Genomic DNA, 19,724 nt, shown 5'->3' on the forward strand with positions numbered 1-19,724 from the left:
ATATAAAACACTATAACTACTAAAAGTAATATAAAATTCCTTACTAATTAGTATATAAATTATATTAATCTATCTAGAATTAACGTTAATTATAAGTGTTAAACTATAGGATTAAGTATAATTATACCCTAACTAGGTAGGTAATTACTCCTAATTATCTTATGTTATTATAATTAAAGGTAAATTATAGAGAGGCTCTAGTTTAATTAGAAGGTAGGTGTAAGTATAAAGGATAAATTATACGTCTCTATTTCTAAATCTATTAACACTAGCTTATATCTCTATACTTAATTAGAATTAAGATCTTCTAATTAGCCTATATACTGTCTCGCTCTAGGCTAATCGCCCTACCCTGCTCTAGTATAAGAAGTAAAATAACTATAAGTAGTATATTAATATTACTAAAGAATTACCTAACTATAAGTAAAAAGATTTTAAAACCCCCTCCTATTAGGATAAGTTTGGAGGCTACCTAAGGTATCTTAATAAGAAAATAATAGAAGACTAAGGACAAAAGACTAGTTAGTAAAAGTGTATAAAATAATTAGTATTAGTAATAATTAAGAAAATAAAAAAAAACTAACTAAACTAAAAGAATTATTATAAAACTATTACCTAATTACTACTATTATTACCTTTATTTTTACTAACTTTACTATTACTACTTTTACTACTAGTAAGATTATTATCCTCCTTAGAGAATAAGGCCTTAAAATTCTTTTAGTTTAATCTATACTTCTTTATAATAGTAGCTATAACCTTTTTCTCCTTATTATACTAAGTAGTAAACGCTTAGTTAGTAGGTAATATATAAAGAACTAGTTTCTTATTATTATAAGTCTAGTTATACTTATAAGTATCTTTTTACTTATTAAGCTTTTAGTAAATAGTATATATATACTTATAGTCTATAAGAGGAATAATATAAAAATACTTATATAAAGTAAAAGTAGCCTTATGCTTTTTATTAGCTTTTTACTTAGCTATTACTACCTTATACTTCTTTTTTTTAGCCTTATAAGTAACCTTAGTAGTATATATATTAGTATTACGCTTTTTCTTTATAAGCTTAGTAGTAGTAGTATTATTTTTTTACTTATCTATAAGGGCGTACTTCTTATAAAGATTAGTATTTATAGTATAAGTACTTAGTAAAACTTTATCCTTTTTATTAGCCTTATATTTATTTAATTAATCCTTAACCTCTTTATTAGAACCCTTATTAGAAAAAAGAACTATAATAGTAGGCTTAAGCTTAGGAGTATAATAACGCTTTAATAAAGACTTAGTAGCTCTAGCTAACTTATACTTAGTCTAAGGAGTATAGGTCTTATTACTATAAGTAATAAGTATAAAACCTATAATAGCTATAGTATAAATAAGGATAAGATTATTAATATAGTTACTAATAGTACTATAAAACTCTAGCTACTTATAAAAGTAGTTAAAGATACCCTTATAAGTAATATTATTATATTTTTTATCTTAGTACTTATTAAAAAACTTAATATTTTTTTATAAAGCCTTTATATAGCTATTATTATAAATATAAGTAGGCTAAAGTTAGTTAAGGTAACTAATAACCTCTTTAGTATAAATAAGACTTACTTAAATAAAAAAGTTAGTTAGTAAAAGTAGTATAAAAATATAGTAACTTACTTAAAGCTTAATTAGGAGACTAAAATACTTATAGTTTAAAGTAAGCTTTTAGATAGTAATATAGCTTAAGTTTATAAGACTAATACCTATTAAAAAGTTAGTAATATAATTAGTAATATAAACCTAAAAGGAGAAAATATATAACATAGCGTCCTAAATATACTAATATTAGAGGTTAGTTAGCTTATAGTTAGTAATAACTAAGTATAAATATATAAAGTAATTTTAAGTCTTTTAGGCTACTCCCTAAAGCTTATTAAGAACTTAAGAGAGTGTTAATAATAGTAAAAAAATAGTAAAAAGTTAGTAAGAATATACTATAAAATATTTCTTTTTATTAATAGTATAAGTTATATACTTAGTAATATAGGCCCCTTAGTAATAAAAAAAGTAACTAATATTATAATAAAGCTACTTAAGGTAATTAATATAAGGCGTACTACCCTTAAGGCTATTAAAGCCCTCCTCTTTATTATAAGGAAGCTTAAAGATATTTATAATATAAATAATAATACTTATAATTATAAAACGTTTACTATAAAGATAAAAAAAAAAAATTACTAAGAAAAAAGTAAAGAACTTCTTAAAATAAAAAAAAGAAATTAGTAAGAAGGTAGTAAAGGCTTAGTAATAAGAGTTTAAATAAGAGAAAAAAAATAAAAAAAAAGTAAAGAATATAAAAAAAAAATAATAAACACTTAATAAAACTATAATAAAAAATAAAAATAAAAAAAAAGTTCTTATATAAAAAAAACCTAAAAAGTATTTATACTTAAGGAGAGAAAAAGTACTTATATAACTATATAATAAATAGTTACTAAGATAAAAAAAAATATAAAGTAAAGTAAATAAAAGTAAGGTATATATAAAAAAATAATTATAATAATAATAAAGCTATAATATAAAAGTAGAATTTTTTATACCTAAAGGATAAGTCTAAAAAAAACTAATAAATAGTAATAATAATATAAAAAAGACTTTAATAAAGGAGAATAAGATAATAAAAGTAACTACTTAGTAAAATAATACTAAGTATAAAAGTATTTATAATACTAAAAAAAGGCCTTAACTAGCTAGGTTAATAATTAGTTAGTAATAGGTTACTAAAGTAGGACTACTAAAGAATATAAAATATATAGCTATAATAGAACGCTATAAATAATAAAGCCTTAGAAGGCCTTAGGGACTAAGGCCTTAGGAAGGGGGATAATTATAAGGGTGTTAAGACAAGGGTTACGTAGAAACTACAGCAGGACCTTAGTAATACGTTAGTAACTATTTACCTATTTAGTCTAGGCTAGAGGGGGAAAATCTTAGACTCTCTAGTAAAAAGTCTAGTTAATAGAATAGACCTACTTTCTATACCCTTCCTAGTTAAGGCACTTAGCTACGTACCTTTATAACTAGTAATACTCTTATAAAACTTATAATCTATTACTTACTTCTTAAATCCTCTAATTCTTAGTGTAGTAGTTATAATTATCTCTTTATTTCATATTATAAGTAACTTATTTTTTACTACCTTATAGATATATAATATAACTATAAAGTGCTTTAAGTAATTAATTTATACTCTATAGCTAGTAAAATAGTTATATAATTCTATAGTAACTTTATAAGGTAGTAGCTTAAAATTATTAATTAACTATTCTCTAAAGTTATCTTATACTTTCTTATAGAGGATTCTATATAGATTATTATAACGCTTATACTTTATAAGGTTAGCTATAGTAATAGTAGTAAGTACGTTTCTTTACTTAGTAATTATAAGATCTTATAGTAACTCTATAATATAGTCTTTTTACTATTAGGTAGTAATAATATAATTTTTAAGCCCTTTAGGTACTTTATAGGCGCTCTAGATTACCTCTACTTACTTAGTAGCGTTAGGTAGTAGTACGTATTTAGGGTAATTTCCCTCTTATTCTTAGGCTTTAGCCGCCTTATAGGCGCTACTTACTAGCTTATTATAGTTACTTATCTTAATTACTTACTTATAGTTACCCTCTATTAGCCTAACTACCCCTTAGTTACAGGCGTTTCCCTTAACTGTTATTAAGGGGCATATATATCTATTAGAGGATTTACTACTAGTAGTATAGGTAATTATAAAGACTTATAGTTAAATAAAACTTAAAAAGGAAAGGCTTATAATAAGCTTATATATAATAAAGGCTATTACGTTAGTAACATAAAATAACTTAAATAAAAATAAAAAAAAATATAAAAAAAGCAAAAGTTAGTAAGCTTTATAGGCTTATAATAAAAAAAAAGTAAAAAGTAAATAGTTACTAATTAATAGTAAGTTAGTATGTAAAGTAAGGTGTTTTTTATAGTTAGATAGAGGACTTCTTATATAGTAATAAAGTTAATTTACTTATATAAATAACATAAATCTATACTGCTCTTACTATATTAAGAGGATATAACTACTAGGTAACATAAATTAACCTATAATAGGCGTGTAGTATAACCTTGTTATAAGAGTATTTATAGAGGGATTTTTTAGTAAAAGCTTACTCTAGGCCTCTATAGATAATTAATAATAGAAATTACCTTTTCTTATATTAACCTTACTAATCTATAGTATCTTATAGTAGTAGTTACTATAAAGTTTAACTACTAATTAGTGTTAGTTATTATTAGGGTAGTAATATAGTTAACTATACGTATTAATAGGCAGTAATAAATAATAGGGGTAAATACTAGTTCTAAATTATACATAAAGAGGGAAACTATTATAGGATTACGTAGCAAATTAACTGCGTAATATCCCTGTAGATCCGGTAGATCTACAGTAAATCGGCCGTAGTTATCCTAGCTATATTAGCGTTAATCTATACCGCTAATATCTAGGCGATAATTAACATTATAATAATTACTTTACTTATTATATAAATATATTATATTTATCTAAAAGTTAGTTACTTATACTTTATTTATTATCTTATTATAAAAAAAATCTTTAATTAATTAAGTTAATAACTTTTTTTAAGAATTACTTTTTTTTTACTTTTATTATCTTTTTTAATTTTAAATATATACAATTTTATATAATATATTTATTATATTAGTTATAAAGTGATATTAAGAGGACCTTAAAGGTATAAGCTACTATTTATAAAGACATTTTTAGGTCTTTTTAGATATCTTAGAGGGTAAGGATAATTTAGTTTTCTTTAAAAGAAGAGTTTATATTTATACGTTAAGAAAAGTAAATATAAAGGTTAAAGAGGTAAAAAAGTAGTAGAAGTGTTCTACTTACTATATTATTCTACTTACTATATAGGTATATTATATATTTATTAAGTTAGTTACAATTTAGTAATAGGTTTAGACTTAGTATTTAGGTGTAGACTCTTAAGGGAACTAATAAGTCTGGTGTGTAGGCCTGTGCCACTCTACTAGACCAGTAACAGAAGTTAGGATAATTACAGCATATACTCCCTTATTAGTGGCGTTATACTTGTTTAATCATAGGTGTTAGCCGCCCATCTATTAATGTCAATCAGACGGCCGAAAGCCGGCCAGCTCATTCTATATACATCATCGTTCCCCCTCTGCCTCACTCCGCGCAGTGCGTGCAGGTGACTTCTCCAAGTCATTTACCGATATTGGTATACTACCTGGGTAGCGACCGTTATCATTCGACGATTCTGTACGAATGACCTGGCGCATCAAGCCAAGAACCCCTAATCCTCATCCAGCTATGCCGAGCTAGGCCAGGCCAAGCGTTTCCCTTTCAACTCGTATTCACGTGCTGTCAACCATCCCCGCGAGTAATATGGGCAAGTGACCAGAATACAATGCTATCTCTAACGCTATCTGCATCCTACGCCAAAAAGCGCCATCATATGAACATCACCGACCACAGAGATAATCGCAGAGACAATAAACACAGTCACATGTTCCAACCAGACTCGGTCAAGTTCTCGCTTGGCATCATAAACACCTGATTAAGCACACAAACAAACTTACACCGGACCAACTCGTTATATCTTTATATCCCCCTCCCTCCGATAGATAACCACACTGCCGCCGCCACCGCCAACAAACCGTTATCAGCCCCGTCTGACTGGGATTCAGCTGATCTTTTTCTTTCACCTGGCGCGCCGAACCTCCACAGGAGCAAGAGACAGGCCATACCGAACTGAACTGTTTATTTTATCCGCCAGCAGCAAAACCATCTGACTCAAAATCAAAGTATGGGCTTGTGGATACGTACGAACTCTACCATATAGCTACTGTGCGCATGAACGAGGCATCCGAAGCCATTATCGCATCATCTCGTATTATCCACAGACAACATGTCTTCCGTCACTTCGTTGCTGTCGGCGACGAGTACATCGTCGGCAGCCTCAATGTCTAGTACCGGGGGAAACCGAGCTCCGTCCCAGGGTGGCGTTATCGAGGGTGCAAACCCCTCCCATTACAATCCCAAGGACCCCATTACTATGTTTATCATTCAAGTTCGTCTATCCCAGTGGTCATCTTCCGATTCTCGAGTAAACTAACATCTATTTGTTGTAGGCCGGTCTTATCATCATTGTATGCCACCTTCTGCACTGGCCATTGTCCAAAATTCGACAGCCTCGGGTCATTGCGGAAGTTATTGGCGGTATTGTCCTTGGTCCGTCTGTCATGGGCCGCATACCTGGCTTTCGCGCTGCCATCTTCCCCCCAGAGTCCATTCCCAACCTTACTCTAGTTGCCAACCTCGGTCTCGTGCTCTATCTTTTCCTCATCGGCCTTGAGACAGACGTACGCTTCCTTCTTAGCAACTGGCGCGTTGCAACTTCGGTTGCAATTGCCGGTTTGGCTCTTCCTTTTGCACTCGGCTGTGCTCTCGCTTGGGGCCTGTATAATCAGTTTTCCGGCGACGAGGGTGTCACGCATATCGATTTCCCTATCTACATGCTGTTCATCGGTGTTGCCATTGCAATCACAGTGAGATATATCTACACAATTATGACCATCATTAACCAACTAACGAATGATCTGTAGGCCTTCCCCGTTCTTTGCCGTATTCTGACGGAGTTAAAGCTTTTGGATACGTCTGTTGGAGTCATTGTACTTTCGGCCGGTGTTGCCAACGATGTTGTGGGTGAGTTTTGTGCTAAAACCACTGTGGTTTCCATACAGAAAGATGCTAATGGGTTACAGGCTGGATCCTCCTTGCTCTCTGCGTCGCTCTTGCCAACGCGGGAACCGGTCTTTCTGCTCTCTGGATTCTCCTATCCTGTGTTGGCTACATGCTATTCCTTTCTTATGCCGTCAGACCAGTTTTGGTTTGGTTGCTGCGTCGAACCGGAAGCCTTGAGAATGGGCCCTCGCAGAGCATGATCGCGCTGATCCTCCTAGTTGCTCTCTCATCCGCCTTCTTTACCGGCATCATTGGTGTTCACGCCATCTTCGGAGGCTTTATGGTGGGCCTTATTCTACCCCGAGAAAATGGATTTGCCATCAAAGTGACAGAGAAGCTGGAGGATCTAATTGGTGCTCTCTTTCTGCCCCTATATTTCACCCTTTCCGGTCTGAACACCAATCTTGGACTCCTCGACAGCGGCATTACCTGGGGATACGTAATTGCCGTTACCTTTACCGCCTTCTTTACCAAGATAATTGGCGCTAGTGTCGCTGCTCGATTGAACGGCTTGGTATGGAGGGAATCGTTCGCAATTGGTGCCTTGATGAGCTGCAAAGGTCTCGTCGAGCTGATTGTACTTGTGAGTGCCTGCCCGCCTGTATCACCATACGTAAATGGGGAGATGAGAAATGATATGCCCCTGTTTACGCCTTTCCCAACTAGAGAATAACATATGTTAACATGGACCCAGAACATCGGCCTCCAAGCCCGGATTCTGAGCACGAGAACATTCACCATCTTCGTTGTTATGGCTCTTCTAACCACCTTTACGACCACCCCGCTGACATCGTTCCTCTACCCTCGCTGGTATCAGAAAAAGCTGGAAGCATGGAAACGCGGCGAAATCGACTGGGACACAGGTGAAGTCATTTCGAACCACAGCGACGCAATCGACCAAACGGCGTTGACCAAGGCGACTACTGGTCGGATTCAGCGCTTGCTGGTCTATCTCCGCCTGGATAACATGCCGGCTCTTCTCAACCTTGTGTCACTCTTCGGTAAGCAGTCGTCAACCGGAGGCCAGTATGCTGAAAGCGAAGAGAAGGGCGAGTTGCAAACGGACACAGTTGCTCTCGGTTCTACCAACGGTACTAGAGCTGTACGGGCTCATGGCTTCCGCTTGCTCCATCTTACCGACCGTGATTCTTCAGTCATGACAGTCTCCCAAGTCGACGACTTCAGCCGAAACGACCCAGTAGTGAATATATTCCGGACCGTGGGACAGTTTCTAAAGGTAGCTGTCTCGGGCGAAGTGTCTATCATGCCTGAAACCCGCTTTGCTGAAGCTCTTCTGTCTAAGGCTTCGGATATCTCATCCGATCTCCTTCTTGTACCCTGGAGCGAGAGTGGTGGCCTGAATGATTCACAAGTGCCTTCAGTGGATGTCACCAACAAGCTCGCATCAACGTACACAGGTTTTGCCAAGTCCATACTTGCCTCCACAGAGCACAATGTTGGCATATTTTCCCCCCAGGGTAGTGTACCTCAACCTGCTACGGACAGCGGGAACGACCGGAGCAAACTGATGCGAGCATATTCGTTCAGCGATATTCACCATGATATCCCTTCGATTCCTGTCACGAACAAGTCTCATCACATTTTCATGCCGTACTTTGGCGGTACCGACGACAAGTTTGCTCTTAAGTTAGTGCTCCAGCTTTGCGAGAAGCCCAACGCCACAGCAACAGTGGTGCACTTCGCGCCGACGACAGGGGCCGACTCCCGGACCCAGGAAGCTGACTACTTCGGTTTTGTATCAACCCACGTACCTGCTGGCGTGGTCTCGCGTGTCAAGTTTGAGACGTCATTTGCCAACAACGTCATCGAGGCCGCTTCGGCCTATGCCGCATCGGATATCCGGGCAGACACGCGCGAAGTCACATGGCACAATCTCATCGTTTTAGGTCGTCGGACCACCTCGAAATCGGCCGAGGGTAAGACCTCAGGGAGAACCTCAGAGGAGATCAGAGAATGCCTAGGGCTGGCTGCGGATGTATTCATAGCCTCCGGCGTCAAGGCGGATCTATTGATAGTCTAAGCCAAGACCACGGCGGGTTGAACTTTATACACTGGTTTCCTGACTGGGTTTGCTGTTTAGCCCTGAACCCCGGCTCAAAACGGGGCAAGCTGAAAGAGATCATGGGTGTTGAGGTATAGCGGAGCAAGGTTTGGGTTAGATACGGGGGGTGATAGTAAGCGATTTCATCGGTCTCTGATGGCTTTCGGGGCCAAAGTTGCCGGTGTCTCCATATTCTATGATGTAAATGTATACATAACACATAGGTTCTATGATGCTGTAGACTTTTGATAGAACCATGTTGGAAGTGGTGCGGTTTCTCTTTCATCCATTTCCCCGTAGACTGACTGCTGAATTCTAAAGTTTTGCTCACGAATCATTATCACTCACTGCTCTCGTCTGGATATAAAGACTGGCGCGCCTTGCTGGTGTGGAAATCCTTGCCGCCAATGACAATCCTTCGGCTTGGTTTCCGGGACTCTAGATTTCAACGCCTGCCACCACCACAGCACCCGGAGATAGCTACAGAAGTACCGGAAAAGAAATCGCCGAGAATGTACCCGGGGCAGAAAGGGTTAAGAAGAAGCATGCCACTAGACTTCATCCAAATAATATGCGATCAGTGCCGACTGCGACCACCGCTACTGCGACCGCCGCCGCCGCCGCTGGTGCTGCGACGAGTCGCTGTATTGACAGTAGGTTGTACAACAAAGTTGCGGATGCCCATTTCACATGCTTGCCGAAGTGCCTGATGGCGCATACCACCCTTCATGCCAGTGGCCTTATGGCCGACAAACGTATCAACGAGGGCGGCACCGAGAGCAGCCGTGGCCACCCGCGTACCTTTCTCGCCAATCCAGGGGCCGGGCTCGCTCCGCACCTGCATAGCTGCTTGACTTCCAACCCTAAAAGCCGTCTGGGCAGCTTCGCCAAGGGCAGCATAACCAACAGCTGATCTGGCTCGGGGCCGGGAAGCTGCGGAGGTACCACCTATAGCTTCTCTTCTGGGCATAGACTGGCCTCTAGTAGAGCGCTGCTGGCCGCCGGACCGCTCATATCGGTCTGGAGAGTCATTTCTGAAGCGACCGCGCTCCTGGAAAGCATAGCCATGCGCCTGAGGACGGGGTCCGGACTCGTAATCGGTATAGCGGTCGCGAGTAGCTTCGCTACCACCACGACGATTTTTCTCAATATCAGTGTTGCGCGAACGTCGCCTGCCAATCTCACGGGGCTCAGCATCGTACTCGTGGTACCGGGAGTGGCGTGGCTCCGATGTACGGGGGTCTGTGTCGTCGTAGTCGGCGTAGCGGGAGCGACGCATTTCAGCCTGACGAGGCTCTGCTTCGAAATCTGAATACTTGGTGCGCCTCGTGTCGCTTGTCCGAGGCGGGTGATACGCGTGTTGTCGCTCACGACCACGACGAGACGCCGGTGCGTACGCGTCAAATTCATTGCGTTGGTCGTCGATAGAGCGGTAATGACCGGCGTTTGAAGGTTCACGGGCGGAGCGACCGTGGCTCCGAGCCCGGCTTGGGAAGGCTTCGTTTTCGTCGCCGTGGTAGTAGCGGTTCTTGTGACTCTTGCGATCCTGCCTGAGCTCGGCCTGGGGTGCGTAGGCGTCTGAGCCTGTATCTTTGCGGCGCTTATGGCTCTCGCGGTGTCCCATGGGTTGTTCCCTGTGACCAGGATCGCGTTGGAAGTCGTCGTATACAGCAGCAGAGGCGGCAGGTTCTGATCTGTTGTGACGCCGGATAGCGGGACTGCGGCCACGAGGGGGGAACGGATCGTACGATTCAGAGGCAGGCTCGTAAGGGCGACCGTAGGACTGGACAGGGTCCTGTTCGGTATCAGTTCCCATGTGATGAGGGCGTCCCATTTTTGTACCAAGATCGTCGTCTATGAGGTCTAGAGGGCTGAAGAGGAGCGAAGAAGATGCGATGTGGTGGTGTGGAATGAGTATTGCTAGTGGATGGTAGGTGAGTGTCAGGGCCGAAGCTGAGCCATGTCAAGAAAAAAGTAGATGAATGGCATTGAAGAAGGAGGTGCGGCTTGGGTAGTGTATATACTGGAAGTCACAAAGGCAGCCATGATCGGTGGAAGGGGGGGTGCGAAGGGACGGAGACGGGGGCGTATGATGATGCAGGAGCGGCGACAAGAGAGGGACTCGAGAGAACCAATTTGAAGGCTTGGGGAGGGAGGACATGCACCCCGGGGAGAGGGCGCCTATTGGCACAGAAAGAAGAGGCCAGAACAAGCAAATCGCAGTGTTGACTGCCACAAAACAATGGGAGGCAAGAGACGATGGGAGAAGTGGCAGTAAGCTTGAAGGGCGGCCCCAGATTATGACGGATAGTTTGACAAGCGAGTGAGGGTCGAGGGTCGTCACACGGATATGGCGATCGGCTGACCGCTGAAGTGTCTGCAGTTATGCAGTCCATGCTACCTATACACCTATGGTACCTCAATGGTAGGTGGTTGCGGGGCGCTAGGGGCTCCGTCACGCACTCACACTCCCTCGTTGAGTGCTTGAACTAGGTACCTAGGTAGGTGCTGGGTGGCTCTTCCCATCACTGGTGGGAGGGTCCCTTGCCCATCGACAGCCGTCAGATGGGGAACAGAAGTGGGTTATCCGCGGACAACACCTCGATCCAGTAGATAATAGCTAAAGATGGAACTAGTAGTGGCATCTCGCCTTGGGCCGGGTCTGATGCAAGGGGACTAGTCAAACCGTTGGACGTTGAACGGGCATAGACTATGCCCAGCCAGTCCATGCCACACACCGGGGGGGCAATATTCTATCTTGCCTTTGTCTTGGTGGTATTTAGTTTGGGGTTCGTCTCTCAACTTAAGTTGGCGAGTTGAAATTGCATCCAAGGCATGGATGTTGCAGAATCCAGCCTTGGGGGGTTCTGCACAGCTTGGCCAACTAGTGAGTAGAAAAGGTAGTATCAGAAGCGGTACATGTGTTGGTTGGCCGCGGGAGCCAACAAGCAGCCCCGTCTCCGTTGACCAGGCCATACAAACGACTACCATGGTACTGAGAGTGAGAGGGAAGCAGGCAAGAGGGAGTCGGGCAGTTGTCAGCGGAACGTACCGGATGCAGGGCCTCGGCTATGACGTCAGATGAGGTCAATATGCGTCTGGACACCCACTCTACCGTTTCGCCAACAGAGAATGTGTTTCCATCTCTTGCCAACGCACCCTTCACTACACACTCGCCATCGCCATCGCCTCGTTTGTGACACCAATTTCCCTCATTGGCCCTTGAATCAAAAACTCGTTTATGGTGACCTGCGCAATTTTTTGAACCAATTCAATCATGCCACCTATACAATCCTGTACGTTGAACCGACCCCTCTCTCCGCCTAGGCCTTGTAACTGAAGTTTGATCGACCACCGGTTCCATCAATTGGTGTTGAGCGCACCTCAGCCACATCATCAGGCGGGTTCTTGTAATGTCTGCTGAAACACGCGTTTATGTGCAAGTTGGCACCCAACGAAGTCCCGCAGCATTTTCTATTTTCCGAGCTTCCCCTTTAAAGTATCTGAAGTAATCTGTAGATCTGGTTTCGCGCCCATCCTCGTGTGTATGTTATGGTTACTCGCCCTATCGATGAGTCGGCTCAATTGCTGCTCAACCATGTAGTTCCGTCTGAACCCGACCAATTGTGGCTACAGTCAATGTTCTACGCCACATCGAAAGTTCCATCATCGCGGTTCTGACGTCATCTATCAATGGGCACAATGGGCAGGTTGGCAAGGCTTACCGTTCACACTGTAATGCGACGTGTCGTTATTGGTCTGATCCCGCTCAGTTGGCTCCGAAATTGGATTGGCTGTCCAGGAAACAATGATCAGCAATGAATGTCATGGTATATCCTATCCAGAGTTCGACGAGGAGCCACGGTAGCTTTCCAAAAGTCACTTATCTCACAATTTTGTTACAAAGGTAACGTAGTGTCTGCGTGTTCGCGACAAGGCGCGTAGTGCCAAAAGCTCGCTTCTTCTTGTCCCACCTGTTTCCTGCTATAAGTATTTCATGACTTGGTCGATGTTGAGCCTCCGCAGCTGGAACGGTACGAACATGGTAGAGAGTGTGCGGGGTACAATGGAGGATAGCCCATTGAATTTTCGGTTGAGACCCCCACCTCTCTTGTGCAAGGTTGTTGTACCCATGGTGACGGTATCTGTGAGACTGCCAGGTCCCTTGCTGTTTGCGAATGGAGGGCCAAAGGCTCTGGAAGCATCGTAACCTCACTCGATACACCGGGAGGTGGATGGGTTCTAGAACTTCTCCATGCCTGACCTAGTCATATCAAGAAATGTCGAGGTCGGATACTGCCCGACGGCGAAGCGGGTTCGTACGTTGGGGTGCCTTCTTCCACTCCGACGAGTCGAACAGGCCTGGTGTTGGCGTTCCTAACCAATCAAGCGTGGAAGCCAGTAAACACTCGACAGTGGTGCGATAGTGGTAGGGGTTCGGCGCCAATTTGGTTCCCTGTGGATGTTGGATGTATGACAGTCCAACGCCGGTCGTAAGGGAAGCTGGCGCTTGCGATAGACCGACGTAGACATGTAGCCAACGGCCGCCAACGCACTGGTAGCACCGGGCAGCTCGCGTCGAGCAGCTCTGATGATTAGTGTTCCAACCTGTGGTTCAGTCGTCAACATGTACCTTTTCAGTGCCCAAAGAGCCCTTGGGATGTAAACATACGGTTTATCCACAGCCGTCATTCGTCCAAAAGAGCGGCCTCTGCTCCCCAGCTGAAAGGAAGGGAAGGGTGTCCGGCCCCTCCCGCAAACCGTGTGGCACCTTCGTTGTTACAAGAATCGTATCCGAACGTCAAGGTGCCGTCGCTGCTAATGTCGCTCTCCTGGACTCCAAGACAATGGGGGCTCATACCCAGCTTTGTGCGAGGGCAGAGTGCGCCTCAGCTCGGCCGTTTCTCGATGAGGAAACCCCACCGGAGTCATTTAAAGTTGTACGCACTTCATGAACGACGGTATTGAAACCACCGTGGAATGTGACATTAGTTGGGTGCCCGATGTTAATCCATCCTGCAACCCCCCCCCCCCCCCCCCCCCCCCCCCCCAAACGCCACGGACCTTCAATAGAGATATCACCATCAACAAGCACATTGGGGAACTGTATAATCATGCCTCGTGCCTTATGCGGTCCTATGGGAAAACACAGCAACATCACCCAGCTAAAGTTCAACAGGATACACTCAAAGAGGAATCCGTAGCCTAAAATGTGCTGCCGCAAGCTTGAAACCTGCGTGTTACGGCCTCAATCCTTGACACCTGCCATGATCAGAGACATGCCGCCCGGTAAGTTGCGACCATTTCACCGGAGGCAGTGTAGTTTTCGCACTCGGGGGAAAACCTCACCCCAGTTAGCTACCAACGAGTCATCCAAAGTTTGTGGGACAGTATGATCTTGCTGTGACATGGTGCGTGATAACCGAGACTGCGACCGCATCTTCCGCTGGTTCATATCGTAAAGGCAAGCATGGACGAGTCCTTGATGGAGAACCAACTCACAGTCCTGGTCAACGAATGGTCAACTTAGCACCGAGTTTATGGGGCTCGACGTTGGCTTTCTGTAACTGCTCGCTCTCGGACACCTCAGTTGGCAGACATGATATGATGAGGTGATGCCAGGCGGGTTCTCGCACAGCGATGGCATGTCCGTATAGTAAGCACTGGTTGGTGCCGTTGTCTACAACCCACAACCCGAATTGCCCAGTATCGTGGAGGGTGGACAGACTACCGTGAAACGCACTGGCAATATGGATTGCAGAGAATCGATGAGTCGTGTGGGGGGGGGGGGCCCTATCGCCGAGACAAACGACAGGTGGCGGGTTAGCTGCAGTAGTGATGTTGGTGGGCGCCGCCATCCGGACTGAGGTAGCGGCCGGCGGCCGGATGCGAAGAATTGATAATGGGTTGGTCAAGCCGAATTTCCAATCGAGCAGTGGTGATCTTCACGAGCCAGCACCGCCCCGTGTGACTACATGCTGGAACGAGACTAAGAGCTGAAGCGCCCCAAGCAAGACATCGCGCAACGGTGGACTCGGCCGGCTTGGCGGGACCCAAGACGTGGCTTTAACCCATTTAATACCTCGCGTGCCATATTGGGGTTGGTGGCTCGGCTGGTCCGCACTACTCCAGAGATAAGAAATACTCGGGTGACGTGATGGTAGGGCAGTGTTGCGATTTCCCAAGGCGAATGTTGCGAGCGGGAAAATTCACGAGCAGTAGCGCTTCTCGACTGTGTACGTTGGGACAAATGAGGCAGAAACCCGAGCCTTAATCTGGGGGAATTGAACATGCGCTCGGCGGGCTATGGGACAATACTACATAGTAGGCAGGCAGGCGAGCAAGAGAACTGTCACGGGCAGCTGCGGCGACGGCCGGTCGCCCCGAGAAGGGCCTAGCTTCGGAAGGCGTCTGGCCAATCGCGGGCGTTGAAAGGCGATACTACCTTGGTGTACATGGGTACGCAGACCCCTGCAAAGAGGACAGCGGGAAGGAACATGATGACAAGGAGGCAAAGAATGCAAAGGGGAAGGGGAAGAAGGGGAAAGAGGGCCAGAAATAGGCAGCTGAGGAGAAATAAGAAAGGAAGCTGTAACGTTGAGATGTTTCTATCTTGGGGTTGGATGCAGCAGCAGGAGAGGAAATAACTGTTCCAAATGCAATATCCTAAACAGGCTAAGGCATGCACCATACATATATGTATTGTATGCAGTCACTACCATAGCCAGCTTAGGTGAGGCGAGGCAGACTAAGTGAGGGGCGGGCGAAGTCCCCTACCTAGATTCAAATCAAGAGTGCGTTCAGCCATGCTAAACTACCTATCTATCTGATGTGTGTCGTGGTTGCAGTTGCATGATGCACTGCATGCTGAGCTGCATTTGCAGGTGACGCTCACCGACATCCCAAGCCAATCATCCCGAGGCTTCTTGCCTCACCACCAGTCAGCCCGACTCCGTCCAAGTCATTTCCGCCTGTCAAGAGGGCCCGCGGAGAGTACCCGCAACTTAAATTACATTGCTAAAGTTCTGATCCCCTATTCGATGCATCGCATCCCCCCCCCACCCCACCCCCGGCGCCCCACCAGCGACGTCTAGATCTTCCCCGCCGCAGCCATCACGAACCATGTTGCCCAACATCACACTCTGGACAACCACTTCAAAATCAGCTTCAACTCATGCTTGTGCCTGCGTAACATGCAGCTTATTCCAACTCCAACTCCTATGATCTTGGCCATCAATCCGTATGTTTTCAGGTCCAAGAAGCGCCTGTCTCCATCATGTATCACCTTCTTATACGCCAAACATTGTATATCGTTCGCTGGTCCTTGAAAGGCGTCTCCGCGCCGCCCGGCACGTCGCATCAGGTCTGATATGACATGGCATGAGATCCAACCCTGGGAGACGAAAATCACTGAAGCAGCCGTCTCATTCCCAAAGAACCCGCAATGACTTATAATTCTACACTGGTACGCTCTTAAACGCCTTCCATCATGTCTCTGTTCCCAGGCCAATCCGCTGTTCCTATGGATTTGAGCTGCTGATTTGCCTCTAACATTGCCGGACTTTCGCCCGTGTTAAGACATGTAATGCAACGCCACCCCATCCATCCCCTTTGCCGCACCCACGTTCATATGGAGTAAAGAAGCTTCTTTGGATGTGGAGGCGGAATCATCAACCGTTCTAGAGCGCCCCATGCTGGCCTGCTCCCCCTCCTCCTCAGGGTTCCATCGCCAGCACACAAAATTAATGTATTTTCTTAATTTTCAATTTTCTTGAAAAGAGAGAGAGAAAGAGAGAGAGACAGAGAAACAGAGAGTACAACAGGGGGGGGGGATAAATGGAGACCGTGATAAGGGCCCCGCGCTACTAATAGGGGTTTCAGCTTCTTCGCCTTCGTCCATCAATACATCTCCCACGAACCCGCCCAACAATACAACGCTTTGCGAATGCTTTACTGTCTCTGGTTACTTCTAAGGCATTCAGTCGTCACGTAGAAAGAAAGAGAGAGAGGGGGGGGGGATGTGCAGTCCAGGCCGTTCAGAGGCCCTTCTATGACCCACCTCAACCCCCCCCCCCCCCCCCCCCCCGGGGAAAGGGTCCAGAAACCAACCTTTTTGCCCAAAAAAAACGGGGGAAAAATTTTTTTTAAAAAGGCATGCTTGTAGGCCACTATAAGTTCTCTAGTTGTGGAGTATCCTCACGTAAACTGCGGACTTATGTGTTGGTTCCGACCTGACTCTAAGAAAACAGTACTGACAAAAAGACGTGGAAAAGTGTCCTCTCAGGTATTCTTTCGTGCGTCACGCCTACGACGACGTGTAGGATGACGTCGTTTGATCTTTATTAGTTAATGTTCTATAACGAGTACTCGTTTCAACGTCAAAAAACCCCCCCCCCCCCCCCCCCTGCCGAAGGGTTCCAGCAAATCGTAATCCTTTGCACTAATACATACTGGTCGATAATTTTTCTTGATAACGCCTTACCCGTTACCGGTCGCTGGTTCCTTGGCCATATGATAAAACCCATCCACCGTTCCGCTCTCCCGGTTGTCGATAGGTCGTTCTAGGCTTGTCCTGCTTTCTTCTCTCTTCGACGTTCTCTGCCGTTGCTTCTGCTGTCGCCATACGCCTGTCGGCGCCGCATTGGTCTCCCTGTCCAGCCTATATCATACTGTCCCTTGTCTCTGCCACGAAACCAAGTTGAGGCTTGCCTGGTCTTGCCTTACTTGCTTTTGCAGCTCATTGTCAAGCCCCCTATCTGAGATTGGCCTTACTTTTTGGTGTTGATTGGGGTTACATTATCTCTTTCATGCCCATCAAGTTGGCCACTTCTTGCGCGCTACGCTCTTTCCCATCTTCTTAACTGTGCCTATCTGGGCATTCTTATCGTTGTTTGAACGCCGGCCAATTCCCATAGCGAAAGAGGGAAATTTTTGTGTGTAGAAATGGGGTTCGTTCAAACTTGGAATGCTAAGATCGCCGCCGGCCCTGTCGGTCGGTGGTTCCAGCTCGAAGGCTCCGGTCATGTAAGTCTAGTCCCGTCCCGTCCCGTCCCGCGTCCCGGAAATCCTCAAAGAGCACGTCCATGTAAACCGCATGCGCAATGCAGAGGCGGTAGATGCCTCATACACAATGCGCAACTCGCTGACAGTCGACCGGAATAAAGCCCCGTGAGCGCAAAGGATCACTGTTCTTCACCGAGCTCCGCGCCGGCCTCGTCTCCTTCTTTGCCATGGCCTACATTATCGCCGTCAACTCGTCCATTGTAGCCGATACAGGCGGAACCTGCGTCTGCCCGCGCACCCAGGAAGATTTCACTTGCGACCATGATCAGGATTATTTGCTGTGCGTCGCCGAGGTCAAGCGCGACATCGTGACTGCCACAGCCGCCATTTCAGCCCTCGCCACCTTCTTCATGGGACTACTGGCTAATATGCCCGTTGGTGTCGCCCCGGGTATGGGCCTCAACGCCTACTTTGCTTATACCGTCGTCGGCTATCACGGAACGGGCGCAGTGCCCTATCAAGTTGCTCTTACTGCCATCTTCATCGAGGGCTTCGTCTTCTTTGGCCTTGCCCTGCTCGGCATGCGCCAGTGGCTTGCTCGTGCCATACCCCGCTGTATCAAGCTTGCCACTGGTGTCGGTATTGGTCTTTTTCTTACCTTGATCGGCCTGACCTACAGTGAGGGTATCGGTCTGGTCGTCGGTGCCACTTCGACCCCCCTTGAGCTGGCCGGCTGCTTGCAGAGTGAGCTGATTGACGGCTTATGCCCCTCGTCCACCAAGATGCGCAGCCCTATGATGTGGATCGGCATATTCTGCGGTGGTATTCTAACCATCATGCTGATGATGTACCGCTTCAAGGGCGCAATTCTCGCTGGTATCATCCTCGTCAGCATCATCTCCTGGCCCCGTGGCACCGACGTCACCTACTTCCCGTACACCGCTGTTGGCGACTCCAACTTTGACTTCTTCAAGAGAGTTGTCGATTTCCACCCCATCCAGAGGACCCTTAATGTCCAGGAGTGGAATATCGGAGGATACAGTGGCGCCTTTGGTCTCGCTCTGGTCACCTTTCTCTACGTCGACATTCTCGATTGCACCGGTACTCTCTACTCCATGGCTCGCTTCGCGAACCTTATCGACGAGGAAACCCAGGACTTCGAGGGGTCATCTGTTGCTTACATGGTCGATGCCCTCAGCATCTCCATCGGCGCCATCTTTGGAACTCCTCCTGTTACGGCTTTTGTCGAGTCTGGAGCCGGTATATCTGAGGGGGGCAAGACAGGCCTGACTGCTATGGCCACAGGATTCTGCTTCTTTGTCTCCATCTTCTTTGCTCCTATATTTGCTTCCATTCCCCCGTGGGCCACTGGCTGTGTATTGATCCTTGTTGGATCCATGATGGTTCGCGCCGTTACGGAGATCAACTGGAGATACATGGGCGATGCTATCCCTGCATTCATCACTTTGGCTCTTATGCCCTTCACATACTCTATCGCTGATGGTCTCATCGGCGGCGTGTGCAGCTACATTCTCATCAACACTCTTGTTTGGGTCATCGAGAAGGCCTCCGGCGGCCGTATTGTTCCCCACAATAAGCACGAGAAGGACCCCTGGACCTGGCGCATACCTGGCGGCATCCTTCCCCCTTGGGTCCGCCGTCTCCTCAAAGGCAAGAAGGATTTCTGGCGCAGTGACGATCATAATGCCGCCAGCAATCCCGAGCCCCAGCCTCTCGAGAAGACCGTCAGTTCCGAGCGGGGTGTCTCCATGAATGGCAAGGACAGAGAAGTCGGGGAGATCGTCACTCCTCATGGTGACCGATCATAGATGCGACAAAAGTATCATCTAGAAGGGA

The 19,724-nt window shown here is 45.2% G+C and overlaps 3 protein-coding genes across 3 annotated transcripts; 2 read left to right on the forward strand and 1 right to left on the reverse strand.

Moving 5' to 3' along the window:
* Positions 1-5,966: 5,966 nt before the first annotated feature.
* GLRG_04583 (sodium/hydrogen exchanger family protein) lies at positions 5,967-8,843 on the forward strand (the record flags this gene model as incomplete). The annotated part of the gene is made up of 5 exons (XM_008095268.1): positions 5,967-6,128; positions 6,190-6,606; positions 6,664-6,763; positions 6,823-7,385; positions 7,497-8,843. The coding sequence occupies 5 exons, from the start codon at positions 5,967-5,969 to the stop codon at positions 8,841-8,843; spliced, it is 2,589 nt and encodes an 862-aa protein (XP_008093459.1).
* A 598-nt stretch (positions 8,844-9,441) lies between these two features.
* GLRG_04584 (uncharacterized protein) lies at positions 9,442-10,698 on the reverse strand (the record flags this gene model as incomplete). The annotated part of the gene is made up of 1 exon (XM_008095269.1): positions 9,442-10,698. One exon carries the CDS (start codon positions 10,696-10,698, stop codon positions 9,442-9,444), a length of 1,257 nt encoding a protein of 418 aa, XP_008093460.1.
* Positions 10,699-17,807: 7,109 nt separating this feature from the next.
* Positions 17,808-19,696, forward strand: GLRG_04585 (permease; the record flags this gene model as incomplete). Its single annotated transcript, XM_008095270.1, has 2 exons — positions 17,808-17,888; positions 18,029-19,696. The coding sequence occupies 2 exons, from the start codon at positions 17,808-17,810 to the stop codon at positions 19,694-19,696; spliced, it is 1,749 nt and encodes a 582-aa protein (XP_008093461.1).
* Between the last annotated feature and the right edge of the window lie 28 nt (positions 19,697-19,724).

Source organism: Colletotrichum graminicola (genome assembly GCF_000149035.1).
Source record: "Colletotrichum graminicola M1.001 genomic scaffold supercont1.15, whole genome shotgun sequence".
Classification (NCBI taxonomy): Eukaryota; Fungi; Ascomycota; class Sordariomycetes; order Glomerellales; family Glomerellaceae; genus Colletotrichum; species Colletotrichum graminicola.